Source organism: Chamaea fasciata, unplaced genomic scaffold (genome assembly GCF_029207755.1).
Source record: "Chamaea fasciata isolate MVZ Bird 193981 ecotype frontalis unplaced genomic scaffold, bChaFas1.0.hap1 SCAF_2, whole genome shotgun sequence".
Classification (NCBI taxonomy): Eukaryota; Metazoa; Chordata; class Aves; order Passeriformes; family Sylviidae; genus Chamaea; species Chamaea fasciata.
This window is the reverse complement of record NW_027094087.1, coordinates 14,951,996-14,979,427: the sequence shown is the minus strand read 5'-3', so window position 1 is coordinate 14,979,427 and position 27,432 is coordinate 14,951,996. Positions and strand designations below refer to the sequence as shown.

Sequence of the window (27,432 nt, the reverse complement as noted above, 5' to 3'; positions counted from 1 at the left end):
AGAGCCTCCCTTGGAATGGAGAATTCAAACCCCCTCCCTGCAAATTATTATAATTTAGAAAATTAAAGGCCTCTCAGGCAGAGGTATGGGGATAGGAATAACAGTTCTTTACTAATATGTATAACAAGGCAAACAAACAATAACTACAACATTAGTAATAAACAGAACCGGGAACCCAGTAACAGCTTCCCTGAGCGCAGGCACTTTCCCCTTTGGTGTAGTTACGGTCACAGCCGGCAGGGGCGCTGGCAGGCTCCCGGCGGGCAGGGCAGGTGCGATGATCCCCAAGCGGCCGCAGGGGGCGCTGTGTCGCGATTTCGGGGAGCACGCGGTAATGGCGGCTCAGCCCAGAGAGGAAGAGATAGATCAGGAACTCCGGAGCTGAGGCTGTAGGCAGGGGAAGTTTCGGCAAGCACGGGGTGTGCGCAACAGAGTAGCGAACAACTCGGAGGAGGGCTGAAGAAGCAGCAGGGGGGCGGGACAACAGCGACCCTGCTCCCAGCATGGCGGCACCCCCTCCTCCAGCGGGGCAGGAGATAACAAGGTCCCAGTTCAGTGGCTGCTCCCAGGAGCAGTGTCTCACCCCACACCAGAAGAAACAGGACCCAGCTGGACTTCTGTAGCAGGAGTGAGTTCTTTTCCTCAGGCCAAGCAGCTACACCGCTCTCCTCCGAAGGCTCAGATCGAGTGAGAGAGAGTTTCTGCTCCCCTCCCTGTCTGAAGCACCCAGCCATCAGCGTCTCTTAGCAACACAACGGGCAAATTTCCACTGATGACAAGTAAAGAAAAAAAAAAGAAAAAAAAAACCTTCAACCCCCAACATGGGGCTGCGTTGTATTTAGGCAGAATCTTTCTATATTATATTATATGTGTCTTAGCAATTTACATAAGCCACTAGATTAGCTTCTAGGCTACTTTAGTCTTCAGAGATGACCACCAAGAAGGAAAAAAAATATTTCTGTTGGGCTCAACTTTTCGAAAATCGGGAAGGATATCTTCAGTCAGAAACACAGAAACATGCAATTTTATATGAAGCAAGGACTGAATGCCAAGTTGGGCTCTTGCCTCTGTTAAGAGTATTTTGAGACTGAATGCTTGAAACATGGCCTTCTTTGGGAGATCCCAAGGGAAACCTATAAAGTCCAAGGTCACAGCCTAGAAGAACTGCATCTTCTAGAGTTATATTCAGTGGCATTTTGCTTCTCAAAGACAACCCCATTATGGAAAGGATTTATCTGGCAGAGAAGTAATATATTTTTACTTCAATTCACTCAGTGGTTCATTTTAGCCAGAGATACGTGGTCAGTTGAGTTTGGTATGAGTTAGTGCTACCCGCTGAATGGGCAGGGGAAGTTTTTTCCAGTGCTGCTGATGTTTGGACTGGCTACCTAGAACAGAGGCTAGACAGAGCTAAAGAATAAAGTGGGTGTTTATTAAAGGCCTTCAACAGATACACCTTGGGCAGTGCGGGAGCCTCAGACAGGCTACACCCAAGATGGATGACAGTCATAAGTTTTTCAGGCAAATAAAAGTTTGGTCTGTTTGCATGTCGGGGGTTAATTGTCCAATTACAGCTTCAGGTAATGAAGTCACATTCCTCCGTTTGCACTCCTCAATTTACTTTTTTCTATACTTTTCGGGCCTGAGGCTGTGATGATGACTTTGGTTCTCAGGCCTGGAAGGATTGTCTTGTCTGACCAAACTATGATGAGAGCTTACTAACACTAGATGAAGTTCGGTGTTATACACTAATGCAGTACAGAATCTGAAAAATATAAAAGCTAGAGACTTAAGGCATCACTGCCCTTTTGAGTCACCTGGCCTCTGCTCTACTAGCACAAGCACTTCTGTGAAATGCCTGGAGGATGCCCTTTCTGGGCATGAGGTCCCAGCTCTAAACAGCTTAGGAAAGTCTAAATTTTTTCACTCTACCCCTAAATGAAATGGAGAGGAGAGTGTCGCTGCTATTTTGTTTGAGGGGTTTTTTTGTTTGTTTTTTGGGGTTTTGTTTTTGGGTTTTTTTGGGGTTTTTTTTTTTTTTTTTTTTTTTTTTTTTTTGTTTTTGTTTTTTTTTTTGTTTTTATTGTTATTTTTCAGAAACTACAATAAATAGGTATGATTATCATGTTAGGAGCTGGACGGTTTTCTGCAAACAACCATTTAATTCTCTTTCATTGGCTAAGGAACCAATAAAACAAAGATATTCCAGTGAAGGAAATATGGCAGCAGAGGATGGTTAGCTCTCAGCTCTCCCAGTGATGTCCTAACAAACCTAGAAATAAAACAACATGCTTTCAAGATAATATTATTATAGGAGGTAATATAAATGTTGGTCTTTATTGGAAGCCTCCAGAGGCAAATATGGGAAATTTCCACAAAATGCCTACCCCTACCCAGGGTGAATACAGTTTTCTAAGTTTAACAAATTAGCATAACTGACAAAAATCACTAATTAGAGACATAAGTGATGATGCAATTTCCCTCTGTTCAACCTTCTCTGAATTCTCCCCCCTCAGGTGGAAACTAAACTTTGTTTATGAAAATGTGTCTTGAAGAGCTGTTTTTCAGCCTTGGTTCCCAGAAAGAACCAAGATAGGCTAGGGGACCTTGTACCCTCTGGGACTTGGAGCTCTGAAATATATTTTGTCTTTCTGCTTAGGGGAAAGACAGGGAAAAGTACTGGCAAAACTAGCCGTGAATATAACAATAGGCTACAGAACTACAAATACATGTGTGAAGAATACAGGGAACATACAAAAGGAAAAGGCAAAAATCATGTGGCATCACCTGCACCAACAGCTCATGCCGCAATGCTCAGAGTACTGGCTGGTTGGCACACAACAGGCTGTAAAGGAAATGTTTTTATGTGGAGAAAATGAAATATGAGAAGGACCAGCCTTCATTATGCAAAACTTTGCAGCTGAAGTTGATTGGAATGGATAGAGACCTGTGAAACAATGAAGACAAGATAGCTTGCTTGTTGAAACAGCAAGAAAATGAAGGGCATCTCTGAAGATGTCCTGGAGCATGGCAGAGCTCTCTATTGGTTTCCATATCTAGCACTTACTTCTGTTGTTTAGCCCATTGTTGGGGGTTAGGTTTGTTCCTTCTTTCTCTAAAGAATTTTTTCCTCATAAGTTACCAAGGAGACCAAGTGTTGGATACTTGAGAGTACTTAACCGAAACAAAGAGGTGGAAAAAGTTGGAAGGGGGAGAGAATGCAAGCAAAAGACAGAGCTTGAGGCAGCTGCGGGCTCTTCTTTTTCTGGCGTTTGGGGAGAGAGAGAACGGCTTTTGATGGCTGGAAGAGTTTCACTGTGACCAAAGGAATCCAGTTCTGGGAAATTTACTATCACCGGTTCAGCCTGAATTCTGAGTTTTTTCTGCCATCCGCGAGAGCTGGGCCGGTTCTGCCTTGCCTTCGGCTTCTTCGACACTTGCTACAGTGTGGCTCTGCACCCACTGCGCTGCTGGGACATCCTGCCCTTGCCTGCCGAGACACTCTGCCATCCCAGCTACCAGCCCAGGACTTTTCCACTGTTTCAGCTTGGTGCTCTGAGAATCGTGCAGAGACATCGAAACCCAACTGCCTTGGGTTTTGTGAAACAAAGCCCTCAAGGTTCTTGGTACTGTTTTCGTTTGTTATTAATGCTGTAGTTGTTTGGTGGGAGTTTTTTTGTGTTTGTTTGCTTTGTATTACATACTAGTAAAGAACTGCTATTCCTATTTCCCAAATCTTTGCCTAAGAACTTCTGATTGCAAATTTATAATTGAAAAAGAAAAAAAAGGGGTAGGAGGGGTTTACACTCTCCATTCCAAAGGAAACTCCAGTTGTTTTTTTTTTTAATTACCTGGCAGATACCTGTCTTCCCAAACCAAGACAGATTTTGGTGCCCAAGTGTGGGGCTTGAGGGCACTGAGAAAAGAAAAGGGAAGAGAAATAGCGGTTCTTAGCCAACCTAGTACTTTCTTTTGTGTGCGTTGGATATAAAAACCTCATTAGGCAGCATCATGTGGTCTAATTTACCCTGGTTTGGATGGCACGTGGTTGTGGCTGTATTCCTTCCATTTGCAGGCCCTTATCTAAACATGGGCCCTATAACTAAGGCTACGGTGGCTGTGATCCAGTTTGTTTTATGGGTGGATAAGGTGAGGCATTCATGGATTTTTAACTTCCTCTGGAAGGCAGGCATATGGATACATGGCTATCACACACTAAGTGTATGTTTTTGGGATTACTTTAAGAATAGTACTTTCTGTGAGGAAATGACAGCAGAGGAAGTTTTCTCCCAGCCCTTCAACCAGTTCTTTGTGCCTACCCCACCAGCTTTTGAAGACTTTAAGTTCTCTCTAGATACTACCCAAGTGTTGCTAATACAAGTGTTGCTAATAGTCATAGCCTATTCAATAGTTTTCAGAGATAAGGTGAGGCTGACTTGGATCACCATACAGACACCTACCCCAGAGACTAGGGATACTGCCATGCAGTCTGACCCTGTCCCACAGACTGGAAATACTGTCATGGCATCTGACCCTGCCCCACAGCCCACCTCAGAAATGAACCACCCGGATTGGGTGGGGATTCTGGTGAAGGAGATACATGATATGGGCCAGGTGCTGAAAGAATACACTTCCCCAGCTGGTGAAAAACACTCCCCCTGCCCTGTAAAGGGAGAGTCTGATGATGCAGCAATAGAATCCACAGATGTTACAACCGTCCAGGTTCCAGCTGAACCACAGGGACAGCCACAGCAAGCAGCAGTCGCCCCTGTGGAAACAAAGAAGTCTAAGATAAAATCAGAGCCCCCAGGTAATAAAGATAAGAAAGGAGGGCCCTCACAACCCGCAGGGGAAACAGAAGTTAAGATCATCACCGAGTCTCTGTCATATGAAAGTCTCCGTAACCTACACAAAGATATTGCACGACAGGGACGTGAGGCTTATGCAGCCTGGCTGCTTCGGGTCTGGGACCTTATGGGTACAAGTGTACAACTGAATGGTAGCGAGGCAAGAAATTTGGGACCCTTGACCCAAGACTCAAGCATAAATCAGGTATTTGTAAGAGAACCAGGCCCCCTTTCCCTCTGGGGGCGGCTTTTAATGAGTATAAGGGAAAGGTTTGTCCACAGAGACAAAGTGCCGCAGCACCATCATAACATCAACTGGAAGACCCTTGAGGAGGGGATCCAAAGGCTGACAAAAGTGGCAGTGTTAGAGGTACTCTTTGGGAGGAGCGGACAGCATGATAATGACCCTGACAAGGTTAGATGCACCGGGCACATGTTGTGGACTCTGGCAACTCATAGACCACGTGACTATGCCATATTCATTGCCACAAACAATCCTGATGCCAACCGAGAAAGAGTGGGTTCTGTAGCCAACAAGCTCAGGAGTTATGAAAGTATGATCAATGGCCCAATGCAGGCTCATGTCTCCACCGTAGTGAAAGAACTCAAAGAGGAGATAAAGGAAGTGAGAGAAGAGATGAGGAGGAACCATTCCCATGTGGCACCGGTGCAAGTCACAGGCCCCAGAGCCCAACGTCCCCCAGCTAGAGAGAGAGGGTACCCCCCATGAGCTGAACTGTGGTCCTTCCTGCGCAATCATGGGGAAGACATAAGAAGGTAGGATGGGAAGCCTACTTCGGTCCTAGCAGCAAGGGTGCGTGAGCTCAAGGAGAAAAACACTCACTGAGGGGTTTCCACTAAAATGAAAGTAGCCTCAGCCTCCCATGACCAAGCCACCAAGTATTATAAAAGTGAGGACGATATGTCAGATCCCCTTGAAGGAACCTCTAATATGTATGTCAAAGAAGAGAATAATAACCAGTGCTAGAGGGGCCCTGCTTCTAGCCAGGAAAAGGCAAGGGAAAACCAGGTCTTTTGAACTGTGTAGATTCAATGACCTGGCACATCAGAGCCACAAAAATATGAAGCTTTGGTAGATACTAGGTCACAGGCACTCTAATGCCATCGGCACATGTGGGGGCAGAACCGATTTCCATTGCCGGGGTGACGGGGGCATCACAGGAATTGATTCTGGTTGAAGCCGAGGTGAGCCTGACCGGGAAGGAGTGGCAGAAACATCCAATTGTGACCGGACCAGAGGCTCCATGTATACTAGGCATAGACTTCCTCAGGAATGGCTATTACAAAGACCCTAAGGAATTCAGATGGGCATTTGAAATAGCTGCTGTGGAGGCAGAGGGCATTAAGCAATTGAATACCTTGCCCAGACTATCAGAGAACCCATCTGCAGTGAGACTCCTGAAGGTAGAAGAACGAGTACCTGTTGCCACTTCGACAGTGCACTGTCGGCAGTATCGGACAAATCAGGACGCCGTGATCCCCATCCACAAGATGATCTGTGAGCTGGAGAGCCAAGGAGTAGTCAGCAAAACCCACTCACCCTTCAACAGCCCCATATGGCCTGTGCGCAAGTCTGATGGAGAATGGAGACTGACTGTAGATTATCGTGCATTGAATGAAGTGACTCCATCGTTAAGCGCTGCTGTGCCGGACATGCTGGAGCTCCAGTACGAGCTGGAGTCCAAGGCAGCGAGGTGGCATGCCATTATTGACATTGCCAATGCATTTTTCTCCATTCCTCTGGCTGCAGAATGCAGGCCTCAGTTTGCTTTCACCTGGAGGGGCGTGCAGTACACCTGGAACCGACTGCCCCAGGAGTGGAAACACAGCCCCACCATCTGCCATGGGCTGATCCAGGCTGCACTAGAAAAGAGTGAGGCTCCGGAACATTTACAGTACATCGATGACATCATTGTTTAGGGGAAAACTGCAGCTGAAGTGTTCGAGAAAGGAGAGAGGATCATCCAGATTCTGCTGAAAGCCGGATTTTCCATCAAAAAGAGCAAAGTCAAGGGACCTGCCAGAGAGATCCAGTTCCTGGGAATAAAGTGGCAAAATGAACAGCAGCAAATCCCCACTGAAGTCATTGATAAGATCACAGCAATGTCTCCACCAACCAGCAAAAAGGAAACACAAGCTCTCCTAAGTGCCATAGGTTTTCAGAAGATGCGCATTCCTGAGTACAGTCAGATCGTGCGCCCTCTCTACCTGGTTACCCGCAAGAAGAACAATTTCCACTGGGGCCCTGAACAGCAACACGCCTTTGCCCAGATCAAGCAGGAGATTGCTCATGCAGTAGCCCTTGGCCCAGTCAGGACGGGACCAGATGTGAAGAATGTGCTTTACTCCGCAGCCAGGAACAACGGTTTGTCCTGGAGCCTTTGGCAGAAAGTGCCTAGAGAAACCCGAGGCCGACCACTGGGATTCTGGAGTCGAAGTTACAGAGGATCTGAAGCCAACTACACTCCCACAGAGAAGGAGATCTTGGCCGCCTATGAAGGAGTTCAAGCCGCCTCAGAAGTCATTGGCACAGAAGCACAACTCCTTTTGGCACCCCGACAACCAGTGCTGGGGTAGATGTTTAAAGGAAAGGCTCCCTCCACCCACCATGCCATCGACGCCACATGGAGCAAATAGACTGCGCTCATCACAGAGCGTGCCTGTGTTGGAAACCCAAATCGCCCTGGGATTTTGAAGATCTGGCCGGAAGGAGAAAACTTTGATCTCACAGACGAAGAAGAGCAAAAACAAGTGACACGAGCTGAAGAAGCTCCTCCGTAGAACCAACTGCCAGCAGAAGAAACACGCTACGCTCCTTTCACTGACAGTTCCTGTCGCATCGTAGGAATGAACTGTAAGTGGAAAGCAGCCGTATGGAGCCCCACACGGCAGGTTGCAGAAGCCACTGAAGGAGAAGGGGGATCAAGTCAACTTGCTGAACTCAAAGCTGTTCAATTAGCCCTTGACATTTCTGAAAGAAAGAAGTGGCCAAAGCTCTACCTCTACACTAATTCGTAGATAGTAGCCAATGCTCTGTAGGGCTGGCTGGAAAAGTGAAAAAAAGCCAACTGGCAGCGTAAGGGAAAACCAATCTGAGCTGCTGATGAATGGAAAGACGTTGCCACTCATGTAAAGAAGCTACCTGTGAAAGTCCGCCATGTAGATGCCCATGTTCCCAAGAGTCAGGCTAATGAGAAACACCGAAACAACAAGCAGGTAAATCAAGCTGCCAAGATAGAAGTGTCAAAGATAGGTTTAGATTGGCAACACAAGGAAGAATTGTTCGTAGCTCGATGGGCCCATGATGCCTCGGGTCATCAAGGCAGAAATTCCACCTATAAGTGGGCCTGAGACCGAGGGGTGGATTTAACCATGGACAGTATTTCTCAAGTCATCCATGACTGTAAAACATGTGCTGCAATCAAGCAAGCCAAGCGGGTGAAGCCCTTCTAGTATGGTGAGCGGTGGTCCAAATATAAATATGGAGAAGCCTGGCAGATTGACTACATCACCCTTCCCCAAACCCGCCAGGGCAAGCGCTATGTGCTAACCATAGTGGAAGCCACCACTGGATGGTTGGAGACCTATCCTGTGCCTCATGCTACTGCCCGGAACACCATCCTGGGCCTGGAAAAACAAGTCCTGTGAAGACATGGCACCCCTGAGGGAATCGAGTGGGACAATGGGACCCATTTCAAGAATAGTCTTATAAGCACCTGGGCTAGAGAACATGGCATTGAGTGGGTGTACCATATTCCTTATCATGCACCAGCGGTCAGGAAAGTTGAACGGTGCAATGGCCTGCTTAAAACTACCTTGAAGGCACTGGGTGGGGGAACCTTCAAAAATTGGGATATTAATTTAGCAAAGGCCACCTGGTTGGTGAACACTCGAGGTTCCACCAACCGAGCAGGTCCTGCCCAATCTGAGCCCTTGCAAACGACAGACGGAGATAAGGTTCCAGTGGTACACATGAGAGGTATGCTGGGAAAAACTGTTTGGATTAATCCTGCCTCCAGCAAAGACAATCCCATCCGTGAGGTTGTCTTCACTCAGGGACCAGGTAAGTAATGCAAAAAGATGGAGAGACCCGATGCATACCTCAATAAGACCTTGTTTTGGGGTGAACTACACATGACAATGTGGCTGGATCCATATTTGCATGTATATATATATATATATTTAACAGTTAAAACTCAATGTAATATGTTGGCATGGGAAAAAAAATTTGAGGTGGATAATGTTGGGGGTTAGGTTTGTTCCTTCTTTCTCTAAAGAATTTTTTCCCCATAAGTTACCAAGGAGACCAAGTGTTGGATACCTGAGAGTACTTAACCGAAACAAAGAGGTGGACAAAGTTGGAAGGGGGAGACAACGCAGGTAAAAGACAAAGCTTGAGGCCGCTGTGAGCTCTTCTTTTTCCGGCGTTGGCGTTCGGGGAGAGAGAGAACGGCTGTTGATGGCTGGAAGAGTTTCACTGTGGCCAAAGGAATCCAGTTCTGGGAAATCTACTATCACCGGTTCGGCCTGAATCCTGAATCTTCTCTGCCACCTGTGGGAGCTGGGCTGGCTCTGCCTCGCCTTCAGCTTCTTCGGCGCTGCTTCTCTTGCTACAGTGTGACCCTGCACCCCCTGCGCTGCCGGGACATCCTGCCCCTGCCTGCCGAGACACTCTGCCATCCCAGCTACCAGCCCAGGACTTTTCCACTGTTTCAGCTTGGTGCTCTGAGAATCGTGCAGAGACATCGAAACCCAACTGCCTTGGGTTTTGTGAAACAAAGCCCTCAAGGCTCTTGGTACTGTTTTCATTTGTTATTAATGCTGTAGTTGTTTGGTGGGGGTTTTTTTGTGTTTGGTTGCTTTGTATTACATACTAGTAAAGAACTGCTATTCCTATTTCCCAAATCTTTGCCTAAGAGCCTCTGATTGTAAATTTATAATTGAAAAAGAAAAAAAGGGGTGGGGGGGTTTTACACTCTCCATTCCAAAGGAAACTCCAGTTGTTGTTTTTTTACCTGGCAGATACCTGTCTTCCCAAACCAAGACACCCATTGACTTGGAAATCTTGGGGAGTTGCTCTTTTTTATTACAGCCATTGCAGTTTTTCCTTTTTAAAAAATCAGTTAATCTGTGTATCACTTGCATCCTGCCTTGGTGCAAGTGTTAAAAGTCACATGTCTTGACCCTTTCCCTTAATGTCTGCACAGTTGTCTCACTGACCAAAAAATCAGTCATCTTTGTGCAGAATACTCCCTGGCACATCAAAATCATGTCATCTGTGGCTGTTTTCAGGATTTGTTACAGGTGTAAGGCAGGCAGCAGATAGGCCAAAAGGTTCTGAACTACCATTCTTTCCAGCAACTGTGACTCTACAGCTTTGGCTTCAGGCTGGGCAAAAATACCATATAGATATACTCCTGGGTTAAACCATGCAGGTTTGCCTGTTGATAGGTCTGAGATTTCAGGATCTAACTGGTAACATGTCTAGAAGTCAAAATAGTAACAGGCTGCTCCAGAAAGAGCTCCCCAGAAGGGGAGCTGCAGGATTCACCTGCACTGAGCTCATGGAGTTTGTAGAAGCTACTGTAATTAAAATCAGTGTTAGAAAGAGTAAGTTAAGAATTACTAGGAATACCATGACCCTGTGATTCTCATAGGTGTTTATACTCAGTAGCACAGCTGCCAAAAGTGATCTGTAACTGGGGTTTAGTAACTTTTTGGTCATTTTGGAAGCCCACTGTGTCATCCTGACTTCTCTCATGCTTTGATGCTTAGAGGGATGGAAGTTAAGCAGTAATTTCAGATTCTCCTGCTGCTGTTGATTCAGGAAGTATTTTATCTGGCAGGGTCATCCAGCAATGCAAACTGCAATCATTAAAAATAAAAATCCCTAAATTAAAGCAAATGTTGTATTAGATATAGTTGACCCATATTTTTCTATTTAAGTAAATATCACATTGGGCCTTGAATTTGTGAGCACAGCAAGGAACATTTTGGAAAGTGAGAATTGTGTTATGGCTTCTCTTTCCTTTCCAGAGAAGTATGTAAAGCACATTAAAGAGCAAGAGGAGGTCATGACTGCAGGGAACAGGATGTCTGAGAGAGAGAGGTGGGGCAGCAGGAACTGCTGAAACAAAAGGACAGAGGAGAGCATGAGGGTGAAAAGTGGTAACAGAAAATCTTGGAATATCTTAATCAGAATTTTCACATAAAAGGTAAAAAAGGGAAGGTTTCTTCTTCATTACGTTTGTATTTCTTCCCTTTTTTAATCTCTTGTTTTAATTCAGATTTTTGCATTGGTTTTTTTGCCATTCCAGCAATGTTCTGAAATTTTGGAAGTGCCAAGACAGATTCTCTGTTTCAAAGCCAGCATCTGCATGTGTGCACATGTTGGCCTGATGAAAATGCTGGACAGGGTGGGCTGATTAAAATGTTTTTGGTTAACCATGATCAGTTAAGAACATGGCTGTACAGTAAGTACTATGCCTGGTGTATGAGATATGCTCCTCCCAGCTATGTTTCATGCATCATTTCCTCTATCCATAAATTTATTTCTGGGCCAGGCCTGCATTGAGTCATAAGCAGGGTGGAAGCAATGGCATCCCTCCTTCTAAACCCTCTGTCTGGGGGTGCAGGAAGATCTCAGGCAGAGGAAGCAGCTTGGGAGCCAGCTGGAGGAGGTTTCTATTCCCTTTACCATGGCAGCTACCATGACTTTTCCAGGACTGCTTATTTGAAGCACATTGCATCGCTGCTGGCAAGCAGCACATCTGGCAGTGTGTTGGAGAGAAGAGTATATGGTTTGGCATAAAGGAAGTAAGCATAAAATGTCTACATATTTTTTAAAAGGCAAATTTTCTGAAAAGTCTGTCTGACAATAGCCCAAACCAGAACAAGCTGTAATTACGTATCCAATTGGTTTACAGATTATTTGATATTTCTGTTCATTTTTGCAAGTGTGCCACATTTACTCTTCGGTCACTCAGCAGCCTTTTAACAAGCTGCAGAAGGTACCTTCTTGCTCAGGTCTGGCAGTACTGATGGGCAGCAAGTCCTTTAACCGTTTGTAATATTTATGTAGTTTATGGAGCAGTCTTAGAGGAGTGATATGTCCAAATGGAGCTGGGGGAGGAAGGTGAGGAACCAGGATGATTGCCCACTATCCTTTCATTGTACAGCTCCTGCTCAAGGTATTGTTTGAGGCTCCTGCTCAGGGTATTTTGGCGCTTGAATCCGGGAAATATAGCATGGTAGAGAGGCAATGGCACAGAGGAAACTATCTGGAAGGAATTAAATATTAAAAACACACCTTAAATACAACCAAGTAGGAGCAAAAGAAGGGAAATACTGTTTAAGTATGCTCTGTACCCAGTTTTAACATAGGCATACAGGATTTGTTTACGGAAGCAGACTCATCGCCTTCCACTCTGTGGTAAAAAAGTGTATTTAAAAGAAGTACTAGATGGAATTTTGTATAAATATGCCTCACAAAGCAAAGCCTCAAAGACAAGCCTAAACCATTTGTGTTGCCACTCTGTAAACTAATTATTTAATTTAAAAAAGGATGCAGCAATTAGCTTGACTACTTAACTCGTTTCCAAGTTGGATGTTTTTTCAGTCCACGTTGCCCTGGTGTATCCCTTTTTCCAGGGCTGTAAAACTCTACTGAGAAATCTGCTGGCTCAGCCATGGGGTATCCCAGTTGATTCAGTCTCTCCTCCACCAGTTTTTGCTATGAGGTTTTCAAGGTACCCCAGCCAAAACACTCTGAACAGCAAAACCAGTCTCTTAGAGGATCCCTCACTATGTGGTTTTGTCCTTTTGAAAATAAAGGGAGTGGGGAGGAGCAAATGCCCCAGAGCTGGTCTGCCTGCTCTGGTGGAGGCCAGAGGAAATGCATGTGATGCTGCTGCAGTTCTGTTATTGGTCCAAGTAACCAAGGGGTTTGCCAACCAAGTTGCATAAATAGTCCAATACTACCTCCCTCCAAATCACATTGAGTCTGATTAAGAGTCCAAAGAGTTTTTTTGGTTTTATTCAAACAAGAATGTCTGGATCAGAATACCAAAGATCACTGATTTTTTTTTGGTTTTTTTTATTATCTCAGAGAGTGAGTTTTTAAAAAATCACTTTAAAAAAATCAGCTTTGTCACCATTTGACACTGCCACAATGTTTCTTTTCAAATGCCTTACAGGCTGAGAAATTAAAGGGCATTTATTAATATTATCTGTAAATTTTTGAGGTGTATTGCACATATTATTAGTAATATTTTTCTAGATGCAGTGCCAGCAAATCATAGATACAGAGAGTTGGCAATAAATTAATTGGAGAAATAATAAAGTACTGGAAATTAGGAAAGATTATGAGATGGAAGAGACCAGCTGAGTGAAGAGAAGTCTGGGAATGGCACATTTTTCTTGCAGTAACGTGGTAATGAATACTGTGAAGACAGAGTGGGAATACTGATCCTCACATGCTTTTTACAACTTGGTGTGCTTGATCAAATTGTTGTAAAATTGCTAATTTTAGCAATTACAGGATGAAAAGACCTTTATGCCAATATCAATGCAGTGCAGAGCACTGTCTCTTCTACAGTGAGAGTTTCTAAATTGATATGGTATTTTAGAGTGAGCTGGGCTTCGGCAAAACTGGTGGTTCAAGCTCACCTCTGCTTGAGCCTGTGTCCTGCAGCAGAGGACAGGAGTCCAGGCACTGAGGCAGAAAATCCAGGGCCCATAAACACTATGTGGTGCATCCAGGGGGAAGCAATCCAAGCTCCCAGAGGACTTGATAGACTCTGGACTGACATTACTCTCAGAAATGAGACTTGTACTACGGTAAATAATGCCACAAAACCTTAGTTCCTGGCTGTTTGGCAGTCAAGAAAAAACAAATCTAATACTGTAATAAATGAGAAGTTAGAATCGCCAATGCATTAAGCAATATAACCAATTTAATAATTTGTTCCATAAAAGAGTCAGCAATTACGGCGTTGGGTGCGCGGGTGTCACCACCCCGAGCAACGCACAAATTCAGCTCTTGAGCGGTGGTCTTCTTATATCATTCTTGGCACTTCACTTCCCAAAGTTTTTAGTTATTTTATGCTTGCTTTTCTTCATAATCAGTAGTTGCAGTTTTTGAAGGTCTGTTGGGGAGGTGGTCCAAAATGGTCTTCTGATGTCTCTCCAGCCCCGCCCCCCCCATTCTTCCTTTAAAATACCTTTTTCCACTAGCATTATTTTTGGTTATATAGTTTGCTTAACAAGCATATATATTTTGTTAGTGTTATAAATGAATGTGCTGCCTAATTTTCTAATCAGAAATAAAAACCCAAAAAATATTAAATGCAGCAGCAAGTTTAATTTGAGCAGCTTAAAAGTTACAATAATTTGTTAATAGTAAATAATATTGGTTCTAATAATATATAAGCAAATCTATATATCCTGCGGGGTACATGAGCAGGACCTGTCCAGCCTCATGTACAAATAAAAATAGCTCATTTGGGCTCTTTTACAATCTGTGTCACTACCCATTCCCACCTATTTTCGATTCGTAAAATTTTCATCACCACTCTTATCACCACCCATTTCCGCCTCCACTGCACGTACTCCACCAGTGGTCTTCCCCACCTTCGGGGGTCACAGGGAGGAAGGGTCTCATCTTCATCACGTGTCCTTTCACTGAACTCATTGGTTACACATGCGTACTAAGCCTATATTATGTCAGTAAATACTATATATGCACATCCAAATAGTTTCTTGGTACACTAAGGCAATAGATCTAATATAATTAGCATCTTTCTGGATTTCCCCCCAAAAGTTCCCATCTCCAGATAAATATAGCCTCCTTATCTCTGTTTCTTCCTCTCTACTGAACATCTGCTGGAGAAGGGGAGGAGATTTCTGCCATCCCTCTTCTCCTAAAAAGTTACATTTTGAACTACTGCTTTTAAAATATTGATTACTGTTTCAATTTATCAGCACCAATCATAACCATTTATTACATTAGTCAGCATACATTTTGCAAGCCTTCTTTTAGTCATTACACAACCCAAAGCTAGTAGGGCCCTAACACCTGTTTACATGAGGCCCCTTTCTGCGTTACAAAACCTCAAAATCAGCATGTTTCAAAACATCTCTGTAAAGCCTGTCAGTTTTATGTTAGTCCCAGTTCCCCTTTTAATGATTGCAAATTCTTCTATACTTATACTAAGGACAGTTTAAAATTTATACAAGGTAATCAAACAATTACAATTTTGTTGTTAAAATAAACTGTTAGCTAAAAGCCTACTGTTATACAGTTGTCTTGTTAAACCCTACTTCCATGCCTTACTTAGTTGATTTAAAACTCTTCTTTATAATAATCCCATGGTGTCTGTCCACATGGTCCACAGACACACATGCTATTTAATTGACATGAATTACAACCTGATTTCTCACAATACCGTGCTCTCAGAAAACAACAAAAGAGGTTGAGAAAAAATGCAATGAGGAGTGGCCAGGGCTTCAAGGCATGAAGCAGTCCCTGTAGGCAGAACAGCCAAGAGGGACTGGGTTTCTGCAGGGGAAGAGTTGGATGCCAGGCATGATTCTAAAGGTCTGTAAAATCACGGGCAGTGCAGCAGAGGTGGGTAGCTGGTTGGTGATGAACTGAGGGTTGTGGATGAAAAGCTGAGGGCACTGGGTGGTGAGCTGATGTCATGGGTTGAAACAGCATCTCCCTGCAAGGACCTTAGAATTCTCTGGAAAGGACAGGGACCTATGGGGGCACAGGTTTTGAATTGACATGCAGTTCTGACCATTCAGAAAACGAAAGGCTACTTTTGGTAATACCCATATAAAAGCTGAAGGTGGGTTGGAGACTTCCTCCTTCTCCCCGTCCAGTGAACGGGTAGCACGTGGGCTGGCTGAGGAGAGCCCAGCTTAGGCCCTGGCTGCCCCCAAGGCGGCCAGGGGCCGGCAGGGGCCTCCAAGAGCTGCTGCCCGCAGAGGAGGCTGGGCTGGCCATGTGTCTGGGGCCGTGGCAGGGGTCAGGGTGGGTTGTGGCAGGACCATGTCCTGGGCCCCCCTGGCTGCCAGCACCCTGGCTCAGGGGAAGGGTAGGGTAGGATTTCTCCCCCCCCCCCCCCCCCCCCCCCCCCCGCACCTCCACTCTACGATGGGCCTAACATAGCAGCTGTGAATGGCTCACACCATCAGATGGAGGGATGGAAGACAAGTTATCCATCAGCCTTCCCACCGGCATTTCTTTGAAACATTAGCAGTTGCCACCGCAGACCTGGGCAAGCTTTAACTCTTTCCTGACACAGATTGAGACTTTGAAACTCTAACCCTTCTCAGAGATGGAAGAAAAGGCCAAATTGGAGACATGTCAAGGGACAATATGAAGATCTCAAAGTCAGTAAAGGAAGAGTGACTTTTAAGTGGTAGAGATGACGAGTTGCCTTGGTTCTAGGCTGAAAATATCCTATGGATTATGGTAACAGAATAATCTTTTAAATTGTGAATGATATAAATTGGGGATGATTTGTGGATTTTGAGCAAAGGCATCTGTGATGAACTGAATGACTATTTTTGTGTCCCCATGAGAGGTCGAAGAGAGAGATAAGAAGAAGCCCTCTGCCACTTGTGATAAATAAGAATGGTGATGAAGTTATAAGTTGTTGGTTATAGAGTTGTAATATTTTGTTAAATTTAGTTCAAGAGTTATAATGCTGTTTGGCAGTTTTGTCCACTCTGTATCCCTTACCCCAAAATCCCACTTAACCTTTCCATCAAGTCAAGCTGTTGCTGCTCCCTGGCATCACTGCTCCCTGGCATCACCGCTCCCTGGCATCACCGCTCTCCATTTCTGCTGCTGCTTTACCTGCCTGCACACTGCTTGCACCCAGCCTGTCCCATCGGCTTGTTCCCTGCTTGCTCCACTTCCTGTCAGATCCTCTTCCTACTTCCTGCTGACAACCGGCCTGTCAGTCAGGCTGCTGCTGCCACCCTTATGGAAATTAAAAGAGCCCAGCTGCATGATGGGACCATATCAACACCAAGAGCCCCTAGCCAAAACGAGCCAACTCAAAATTTAAATCTGCCAAAGACAGCACTGGACTAACCATGCACAAGGGTATTTATGCCAAGGGTTTTCATAAGCTTTTGTATCTCACCATAACTGAGAAAGTACTTAAAGAGCAAGACACCCCTGGACTCCATGAGCCAAGGAGAGTTTTTTGGAACCCCTGCAAGGCAAGAACTCCCACTCTGCAGCGCAAGCAGCAAAGCGGATTGCACCTCCTCCTCAGCGGTGTGGACAAAAGGGAGCAGCAGCGGCGTAGGCCACCCCTCGAGACCCTGTTCATTAATAAAGGCATTTAAAGGAGGAAACTGTGTCTCCTGCCCATTTATAACACACTGAAGAAGTGAGAAGACCATTTCTGTTCCCTGAGTTGAAAAAGATTCTTTGGGTTTTTTTGAAACAGCTCATTATTAAAAGGTACTGTAATAGCTGTACTGTATAAAATTCGTGTATTAAAATTGTGTGTGGAAAATTATACATTGGAATTTAAAAAAACGTGGATTCTTGGAGACGGTCCGAGGGCGTCTCCAAGAATTCCAGTCTTTTTTTAGCTTGGAGGTGCCACCACGACATTAGCAACATAACAGAAGAGATAACGTGAAAAGGGCTCATTAATTACGGGCAGGCCACATCTTTGTAGCCACTCAAGGATCTGATAGCGATCTCGATGGAAACTAGAAGATGATTTCATCAAGTGCCCCAACAGAAAATTCAGTGACTCTTTTTTTGGACTTCTTTACAATTCTTCAGGAAACCCTTTCAAAAACATCCCTCAGGGGATGAAAGACATTTCAGCAGTTGTGCTTTTTGCACAAAGTCAAGCTTTTTGCATGAGGTCGTGCTTTGGGCGAAATCACGATCTTTTCAGCAGTCGTGCTTTTGCCTCAGGGCAGAAAAACCGTATGAAGTTCCTACCCTGAGACTCTGAATTCATGGACAGTACCCTGGAGAAGCAGCCTTGCTGCTTCCGGATTGTCCACCCAGCATTCGATCGATGTTGTCCTGATTTATTGTGGCGTTTCAAAATATATTTTTGAAATTGCTAAATAAATATTTGGATTTTGAATTGGCTCGTGATTATTTATAACAGTATCACCCCAGTTTGTGAAAGCCATGGCCCATGGGTAGTCATGGGAAAGGCTACCTTATATGGGAAGTTCCACAAATGCAGATTTTCCTGGGCAGGCTGCTTTTGTGTGGAAGTTACCAAACCACAGGAGTGACTTCTCTCTCTGAAAGAGTGAATGAAAGACTGTTTTATAAGTGGTACTGATCTGCAGTTCTGAGTTTTGCGTCTTTACATTATTTGTAGAAAATGAACAGTTTGTAGTGAGAGAGTGAGTTGGATTTAGAAATTAATTTGTGTTGATTTTTTTTCTTTTCTTATTTTCCTCTCCTAGTGTATGTTAATAAAATCTATCTGGTTTTACTTCTAAGTTGAACCTGCTTTTGCCTTTTTTCTCCCAAAATCATATCTCTCAGTTAGCCAGATTTGGCAAATGTAAAACCACCACATAAATGGTGCCGTGACTCAGATAAGCAAACCTAAACCACAACAGCTGAGGGCTTGGAGCCCCAGAGAAAACTATTGGACATTAAGTTAAGAATAGTTGCAGAGGGGACAGTTTGTCAGATACATGATGGTTTTAAACTGACAGAGGGCAGGTTTAGATTAGATATTAGGAAAAAATTCTTTACTGAGAGGATGACAAAGTAATAGAACAAGTTGTCCAGAGAAGTCCCATCCCTGGAGGTGTTAAAAGGCCAACTTGGATGGGCTTGGAGCTCTATGATCTAGTAAAAAACATCCCTGCCAATGGCAGGGAGGTTGGAACTAAATGATCTTTGAGATCCCTTCCAACCTAAACCATTCTGTGACTATAGGATTCTTTTATAATTAAGCTGGGAAATTCTTTGCCACCTGAGGCTGTGGGTGCTAAAATTTACCTGAGCTTAGGTCAAGGCTGAACAGATTTGCAGAAAAGAAATCCATCAAGTGATACAGTAAAAAAATTACCCAACCTGCTTGGCCAGAAATGTTAATCTGGGAATGAGATTTATATTCTTTCCAGTGGGATGTTGCTAAAAACAGGAGGAAATACCTTTATTCTTTAAATATTCTTTATATCAGATATTCTATAAATATCTGATTTTTTCTTGACAATGTCTTTTGACATTTCCACAGTTTTAAAATTACTTTTCTCCTCCCAATCTTTATTTTTCCATGCATTATTTTTCTGTGACAGTCGTCTTCTCTTCATTGGCTTTGTTTCTGTGGAGGACTTTGCATAAGTTGTCCTTCAAACTGTTCCATTTCAAAAATTTCCCTTTTTTTTTCAAACTTCCTAGTTGCTCTGAGACTCTGTTGTGTAGTTTCTAAGTGTTCTTTTGCTTTACAGTGTCCCTCTTCTTACACACTTTCCCTTGAACAGCTCTAAAACCCACCATATCCCTCTGTGTCTCTATACAGAAGTCTAAAATATCAATGAGGGACAAAGCAAGCAGGCTTTAATAATAAGGCATATTTGGTTATAGGATATTTATTCTCAAAAATTCCACAACAAGGCAAAGAGAAACCTTATCATTTCAGAAAAAAATATATGCTTATTTTTCTTCATATATTCTAGTCGTAGGCTTTCCACAAAATGAACTAACATTTCTTTTTGTGCTGTGTGCCCAGAAAAGCTGCTATGTGACCATAGTCTTGCCAGGATTTGATGCTGAGAAGATGCAGCCTGATATGTGGAGGCAATGTGCTTCTGGTTTCACTGGGGCCATTGTGAGGGGCTTTAAGGGCAGGTCTCTAAATTAGTGAGTTTACATTCTGACTCATCATTAGAGAGTGGTATGGAGTCATATGTGTTCTGTTATATACATTTGAAAGAATACATCTTCCAAAGTCCTCTCAATCAGTATAGTTGTTCTTAGGCTGAGAGGCCTTTTCCAACAGTGGACTTTGGCCCTTTTTGAATTTCAGGTGGAAGCAGATGCAGAGGGGCTTTCTACAGCTGTGTCTTGCCCATGAAGAGTGCAACCCATTTTTCAGCACAGATGGAGTATGGAATCTGGCTAAACACTTCTGGAGCAAATGGGATGCCTTTGCCTTCGAAAACAGTGAAGGCAAACTATTAAAACTGTATTATACAATGGGCTTTATTAATCCAGGAATTTTAATTTAGTACTGGGAAGGTAACGTTTGCTGTGTGTTACATGCTTCTGTGAATTTTAAGGATAGAGGTTGAGTTTTCCTCAGGGTGCAGCTGGTTGGAAGCACAAGAAACTGTTGTGGTTTCTGGGATTTGAGCAGGTCAGCCAGGCAGAGTGTACCAGGGTTGCGGGAGCTGAGCAGCAGTGGACCATGAACAAAGCAATGCAGGACTGGAGGCCAGTGGTCAGCAGTGACTGGTTCTGCTGCTGGGAATCTGGCTAGAAGAGATTATTTCTGCGTAAGGGACTTACCTGCAACTCTGATGCAGTGCTCACAATGCTTCATCCACTAAGTGAATGTAGCAAAAGCAGTGGCAAGTCACTTCTTTGTAAAAGGGTCACCATAGTTTTTTAATTGTGATATTATTAGCGAATCGTCTGGAAGGAAGGGAGTACAGTTTTAAAGTGTCTTCTGAATCAAACTATTGTCTCCTATGACAGTTTTTCTCAAGGTAGTGATAATGTTGATCACATCTCCCAAGAGCATCTTTGAAAAGAAAATACTTGCTTTTTCTTAGATACTAGTTATTGTGGTTGTGTTTCTTAGTTACTCATGGTGGTTAGTACAAAGCACTTGGTCTCATCAGTGTTTTGAGCAAGCCAGGTGCTTGTTGTCATGAATTAGGCTTTTGTTAATTAGGTCTTCATATATTCTGCAAAATATTAACGGATTTGTTCTCCCTGCACACTCTTCATTCATTGCTACAGAACAACAGAAAACAATTTAGCTCTCTGGCAGTGTATTTATTACACCACCATATGGTCTATGTTTACTTATGCTGTACAATTAAGTGATTGTTCTGCAAATCATGACCAAGTTCCTGAATTGCTGGGGCCTAAAATCAAGCTCTTAAATTCATATTTAGGTTCCTAAATAGAAGGTCTCATTTTCAAGTATTGAGTCCATCCTAACTCTTGCTGAGTTTTTTGAAGCAAGCAGACTTTAAGCATTTTGAAAATCAGGCCTGCTGTGTTTTCCCATGATTCTGTGGCAAATCTAAACTATGGTTTAGACTACTCTTAATATTTGTGGTATTGCAGTGCATGTTATGTTCTCTACATTCCAATAATATCTAGTTAGCCTTATTCATTCTGACAAACTATCAACTAAAATATCCAGTAGGAAAGTTTCCAGCAAGGTTGCAATTTGAAGTCTTTGCTGAAAGATGAAGAGATGAACAGAGTAAGAATATTTCTGTCAAGTCAGTGGGATTTTTTCATGAAAGGGTAGGCTATAAATACCATCTTTCATATAACATATGCTTCACTGCCTGTAGCTGACAACAAACCTGAGTGAAGTAGAGTTCATAAAAAAGGCTGATTTTTCTCTCAGGATTACTGGAAGCTCTTTAGTGTCTCTTAGTGAATTTTTTTGAAGTTTTTCAAGGTTTTTCTCCAATGTGTGAGGGCAATAAGGCTTTCTTTCCTTTCTCTATATTAAAATTTCAAGGAAAGTCTGATTCATTATTTCAGGAGCTGAGTTAAATTCCTTCCTCTGGATCATTTTAAAAGAAATTGTTTAAGCCTCAAATACACGTGCTGCCTAAAGCAGCATATGTGTGAAAGGGTAGGTGTTGCTTTGCTTTATGCCGCTCATCTTTGAGAAGAGGATGCTGTCCTTAATCTGTGGGCTCAGAAGCAAAGCAGGACTTTTTGACCTAGAACAAAACAATGGTAATATTCTATGAAAGTACATCATGCACATGAATGCTTCGGAAATATATTGCTGGGGATAACTTAGGCTTCCTTTTCAAAAGAAAATCATACCAATGCCTTTCAGAAAAAAAAAAAAAAAAAAAAGGACTTATGTGATGAGAGGAAAGAGAAGGAATTATTCCTCATAATGTTAAAAGTAGATAAATTCAGATGGCCTTGGAATGGGAGGATTTAATATATGGTAAATCAGTAGAGTGATCTGCCACAATTGCAAAGGTGACTTTGAAAAAATTTCTTGTTTTCATTTTGTTGGAGTCCAGGGCACAGAGAAAATCCCTCAGACTGCCCTGGGGGGCCTGGGTCGCCTGCCAGGACCCCAGGAAAGCATTGCCTTTGACCTTAGCCCATGGGAAAAACTGCCAACACTTACGGATGAAATGAGAACAACAAAAATTTAAATTAGATAGTAGTTTAGTTTGCCGTGGAGGGAAAATTTGTAGGTTTGGGTTTTTAGGATGCAAGTAGGTAGAGGCAAGATGGAGAATTTTGGGCTGTGTCTTAAGTTCTTCTACTCCATCTTCTGCTGTGATGGTGGCCCAAAGACATTGGTAGAATGTAGGTGATGTAGAGAATTGTGTGTCTAGAATTAGTAGTAATTATTGGTACAAAATTGTAAATGTAGTACGTTTCAAGAGTTAATTTGGTTAGAAACCTTTAAGAGACCTTGGGCACCAGGTCTCGTGCTCTTAGCAGTGGTGTCTTTCAGTCTGCTAAGCATGGTGTTAGGCAGTGTGCTGACCTTCAGATAAAAAATGTAATAAACACCTTTCAAGACCGAGCTGTGAGATCTGCTCTTCTTTCAAACTCTGGCACGGGACTTTGAAAAGGAAAAAAAAACTAATTAGGGGAATCTTGGAATCGAAATAAAAGATCGTTTCATATGTCTTTCATTTTTTTCTATTCACATGCCTTGATGGATTAAAATTTGAGCCATTTTCAGTAATAAATATGGGTTTTTCTCACATAAGGGCTGCTCTTGAGAAAATAATTTTATTTTGTAAACCTCATTTGTCTGACTGCATGCTTCCATTCCCCTTGCAGAGGCAAGCGACAGCTGGAATTGTTTTTGGCATAGTATTTATAATGGGAGTGATTGCTGGGATTGCCATCTTATCTGCATGTGCATGAAGAGCAACTGTGGGACTCAAGCAGGGGTCATCCAAATGATGCACATCAACACCATCAACACGTACCCAGGTAAGGAAGCCCTGCAAGAGCGCCTGTGGTCATGGCAGGAGTGTTATCCTTGGATAGTTATAGCTCCACGGTGTCATGATCTGATCATTAAAATTCTTAGAAATGCCTCTGCCTGAAGTAAGATGCAAATGAGACCATATGCCAGTGACTATAGTATGGGTTATGTCTGATATGAAAGAGAGAAAGAAAGAAAGAAAATAGAAAATAGGTGGGGGGACAGAAAGGTGGGTGATAGAGACAGAATAAGGAAAATATCACCACTCCGTGGATCCCAATGATTTTCCATTGATCCTTTCATTGGTCGTCTTGGTACTGATGATCACCCTGAAAAACATAGATTCTGATGGGTTAATATGCCCCCGGCTAGGTAGGAAAACCCAGGCACCTCTCTGGAGTGTTAGGGGGAGTTTGCCTTTGTCTTTTACAACAGACTCTGGGTTTGTTGCCTCACGTGCAGTCCTGTGGTGCAAGGCTTCAGGAATGACTCTGGGGGATACTTTGTGGGGTCTTTGATGGATTATGATACTCCCTTAGCTGCCTCTTATGTGAATGTCCCGTGGATGTGGACTGTGGGGTTGGGGGTTCCACAGCTGGGCCAGTTTGTGTAAGGGAGGATGAGTGTTCCCTGCCTCTGAGGTTACACCCAAACCTCCTCCCCTGCCTTGTTTCAGAGGGGGAGTAAATCTGGGTTCTGTGGGCTGTGGTCTCGCCCACTGCAAATTCAGCCAGGGAAGAATCTCTGCTGGATTTGCCTTTGTTGTAGATACATTCCTTTCCCTCAGCATTGTTTGTTTTTCCCTAGGCCTGAGATGATTGAACAATAGCGTCTTACCTTGGTGGTTTAACTTACAGTCCAAAGTACCAGTCAGGTATCTTCAGGGAGGCTTCTTTGGTTATACAGTTTTTCTTTCTACAGCTTTTGTTATAATGGGCAAAACTTTTATATTAGTGTTTGGGGCATGAACTATTTCAGTCTCTGAGACACAGTAAATGGGGAATGTGACTGCAGCAGGAGGTTCTTCTCAGTCTGGAAGGCAGCAGCACAGCTCCTGCTGAGAAAGGCAGGACAGCTCAGTATGCAGTGTCTGCCAGTGCAGCTCTGGCTGGAAGGGTTTATTCAGGTGCTGAGCGGGCTAAGGAGATCTGACCAGGTGACGCACTTTACAGATAGATGGCTTATGGTGCCTGCAGGAGCATGTCTAGTCCTTGCTCAGGGCAATGCTACATTGTACAGTGTCACGGCTGCAGCTGGTCTGTAGCTGCAAAGATAAATCTGGCCATAACAGACCCCCAAACTCAACCAGCCTGAAAATAAACAAGTCCCTGGGTGAGCAAAGATAGTATGGGTTTGAACTCAAGCAGGGAACCCCAGCCAATCCCATTCTACCCTGAACACAGACACATCACTGGCCAGAGAGCTGGGCGGTGATGAAACCCCAACCAATCAGTTGACTAAACCCAGGAATTTTGAACCCCCATGAAAGGAGATCCTGAACAATAAACCAGGTTGTTGATGATCCTTGGTGAGTCCTGTCGTAATTCTGTCTCCAATCAACAACCCCATGTAACAGTACAGGACAAACTGTCTCACTCTGCCAGAGGCTCTCTGGCAATAGATTAGTTGTTTAGTGTTCTGGTTTTTGTATTTGTTCTTGTTCATGTGCAGCCAGCTTCTTCACATTGTCCAATATAATGGGGCCAGGCATATCACAGAAGGGGGAAAACCTGGAAAATAAGGTCTGTGGACCATAGTGCAAAGGCTTTGAGTGGTGATGAAGAGTCTAATGCAACCTGAGCTGACTGGTTTTTGCCCAGAGCTCACAAGCTCTGCTGGGTGCTGCAAGATCCTAGGTGACTTCTACAAAAGCACACAGGCATCACTGCAGGGTGTTCTGTACTTCATGTCCCAGGAAAGACTGCTGGCTAGGATGCAGTGCTCGATCTCTGCATCCACCTGGCACCATGCCTGAACTGGAACTTGGAATACAAATTTGGACAATATTTATAAAATCTTAGAATGTCTTGGGTTGGAGTGGACCTTAGAGATCATCTAGTTCTAACCTCCCAGTCCCAGGTGGGAACATGGTGCTGAGGTACTTGTTTGTGCCTTGGTCAAAGTTAGCTGAGTGTTGGACATGCTCAGTGCAGGCTTGTGTGTGAGTTAAAACTGTTTTGATGTAATTTTTTTTTAGGTGCAGGCAGCAGCAGGAAGGCCCAGAGTCTAAGCCAGAGGTGTCACAGGGTCTGCGACATCGCAGGGAACAGTAGGGACCCCTTGTGCCTTTGGGGTAGAGCAGTTGTGTCCAAAGTGAGTGCGAGCTGGTACATAGGGCTATGTATGAGCCATCTTGGTGTAGAGCCACCCATTGCACCACACTTGTCAACTTGCACCACTCTAAGAGCACCAAAGGAGGTGGCACCAAGCCAGTAGGGGTCTGCAAGACACATTTGCCTCAGTTCCACATCTACCATATGAAAGTGGCCACATTGTTGAAGAGATAGGCAGACCCTGTATGCAGCATAATGGTGTTTATGCAATTCAGTGACATTGTTAATTACAAATCCAGGAGCAATTGCCTTGGGATAACTTTGGGAGTTCATTGTAATAAAATGCAAAGGTGTTCCATACATGAAGTCTTGTTCTCCCCCTCTTAGAGATCCTCTGCTTTTATTTTCCCTTCTGTTGCAAAAGTTGCAGCAAACCTCAGGTGCATTATGTATACTTATAGGCAAGCTATGCAATACTTTTTATGTATTCCTTTATCATACCAGTCCTAATGTCTGTTTTCTCCCTCACATCATTACATTCCAGTTAGACTGAAAGCATCTGTAACCATGCTTATCATTTCAACACTATTTTGCATACAGAGATGAGTATGAAAGAAAATGGCAATATTCTCAACCATGAATTTCTGAAGAGCTACTTCAAAAATGAATAGTTGCTGCAAGCTGTAAAAACAGGAGCAAAATGAAAACTCCAGGGCCGTAACCTTTTCCTCCCCAAGTCTGCTCCTGCAATGACTCACCCTTATCTCTCAGTCTCTAGGCAGTTTGGCTCTATGCATTAAGGCCTCTAGTGCAAACATCAGTTTGAGCAGTTCTTCCTCTCAGCAGCAGCAGCAGGTTTTGGAGAATGAGGAAGCTTGGAAATGTTTTCTTTGTTCCCTGCTGTCATGAACACTTCTCGAATAATGACTGACCTGATTTGACTGCATGGCTTGTGGCCAATAGTCCCTCTGCCATTACCTGTTTTGGACAGGAACAGCAAGTGTGAAGATGCTCTTCTTTCTGCCTCAGCCACAGCAGCAGCCCGGTGTTCAAGAGAGCAGGGCATGCTTTTATGGCACTCTGGGATTTGAGTCTCTTCCTCCCATCACACCCTACGTTTCTGTTTCCACTCTATGCTAGTACTATTTCATTGCCAGTCTGCCTGTGACATCTACAGAGGGGACAGGAGAGGATCTGTGGTGACATAAATGGAAACATGAGCAGACTCTGGACCTTAAAAATTGTAGAGACTACTCTAGTCGTATGTTCATACAGAGCCTTTAGTTCTTACCATGCTATCATTCTGCAGCTTTCAATCTTCTTAGTCAGTGAATGAATCCTTTTTCTTTAAAGTTATTAGAAGTAATTGAGAAAAAGTTTTCAGCTACTTCTGAATGCCTAACCCAGTTTATGAATGTTGGGCTCTCCTCAGATGTCCCCATTGGTGTGAACAAGGTGAAAGCTTTGTTCTTGCTCAGCCCAAGCTATGCTGTCTGGCATTTGCCCTGGGAGGTGTGATGCTGCTGTGTTTGCCATGGTATGGCACATCACACACCTGGGCATCCAGAGGGTGTTTGAGGTGTCTGTGGAGATCAAGAACCCTGACTGCCATCATTCTGACATGACATAAATCCCTGTGCTACTGAAGGAGGTGGAAGGGAATGGATCTGATAAACTCAGCCTTTGTTCCCCAAAAATTACTAGCTCTGCCACGTTTGCCTGGTATCATCTGCCATACAGGCACACAAACACTTTTACTGGCACAGCCTGTTGGTGGGCACACAGCTAAGGACTGAAGGAAAAGGCAATGAACAATGACTCACGTTGATATAAATTGACTGTGTAATGGCAGCCTGAAAAAAATGAATGCATTGCCAGGAGGTTTTATATCAGCTGCATGCAAGTCTGGATATCAGCAAAGAAATACTTGAAGGCTGATCTGAAAAACAGGTTTTTAACTCTGTGTTCTTTTTTTCTCGCATTTCAGTGGCTCCACCATCATACAGTTATGAACATGAAATGGAGTACCCAGCTGACCTACCTCCACCTTTTCCTCCAACTCCACAGTATCCCCCACCCCCTCCATACCCTGGATATTCAGGGAAATAA

General features: G+C 43.8%; 1 protein-coding gene across 1 annotated transcript; it reads left to right on the top strand.

Annotated features, from left to right (window-relative positions):
- The first annotated feature begins 277 nt into the window (after nucleotides 1–277).
- Nucleotides 278–27,432, top strand: CYYR1 (cysteine and tyrosine rich 1). Its single transcript, XM_066206800.1, is given in 4 exon segments — nucleotides 278–331; nucleotides 22,900–22,966; nucleotides 22,969–23,055; nucleotides 27,311–27,432. Coding segments are annotated over 4 exon segments (330 nt in total).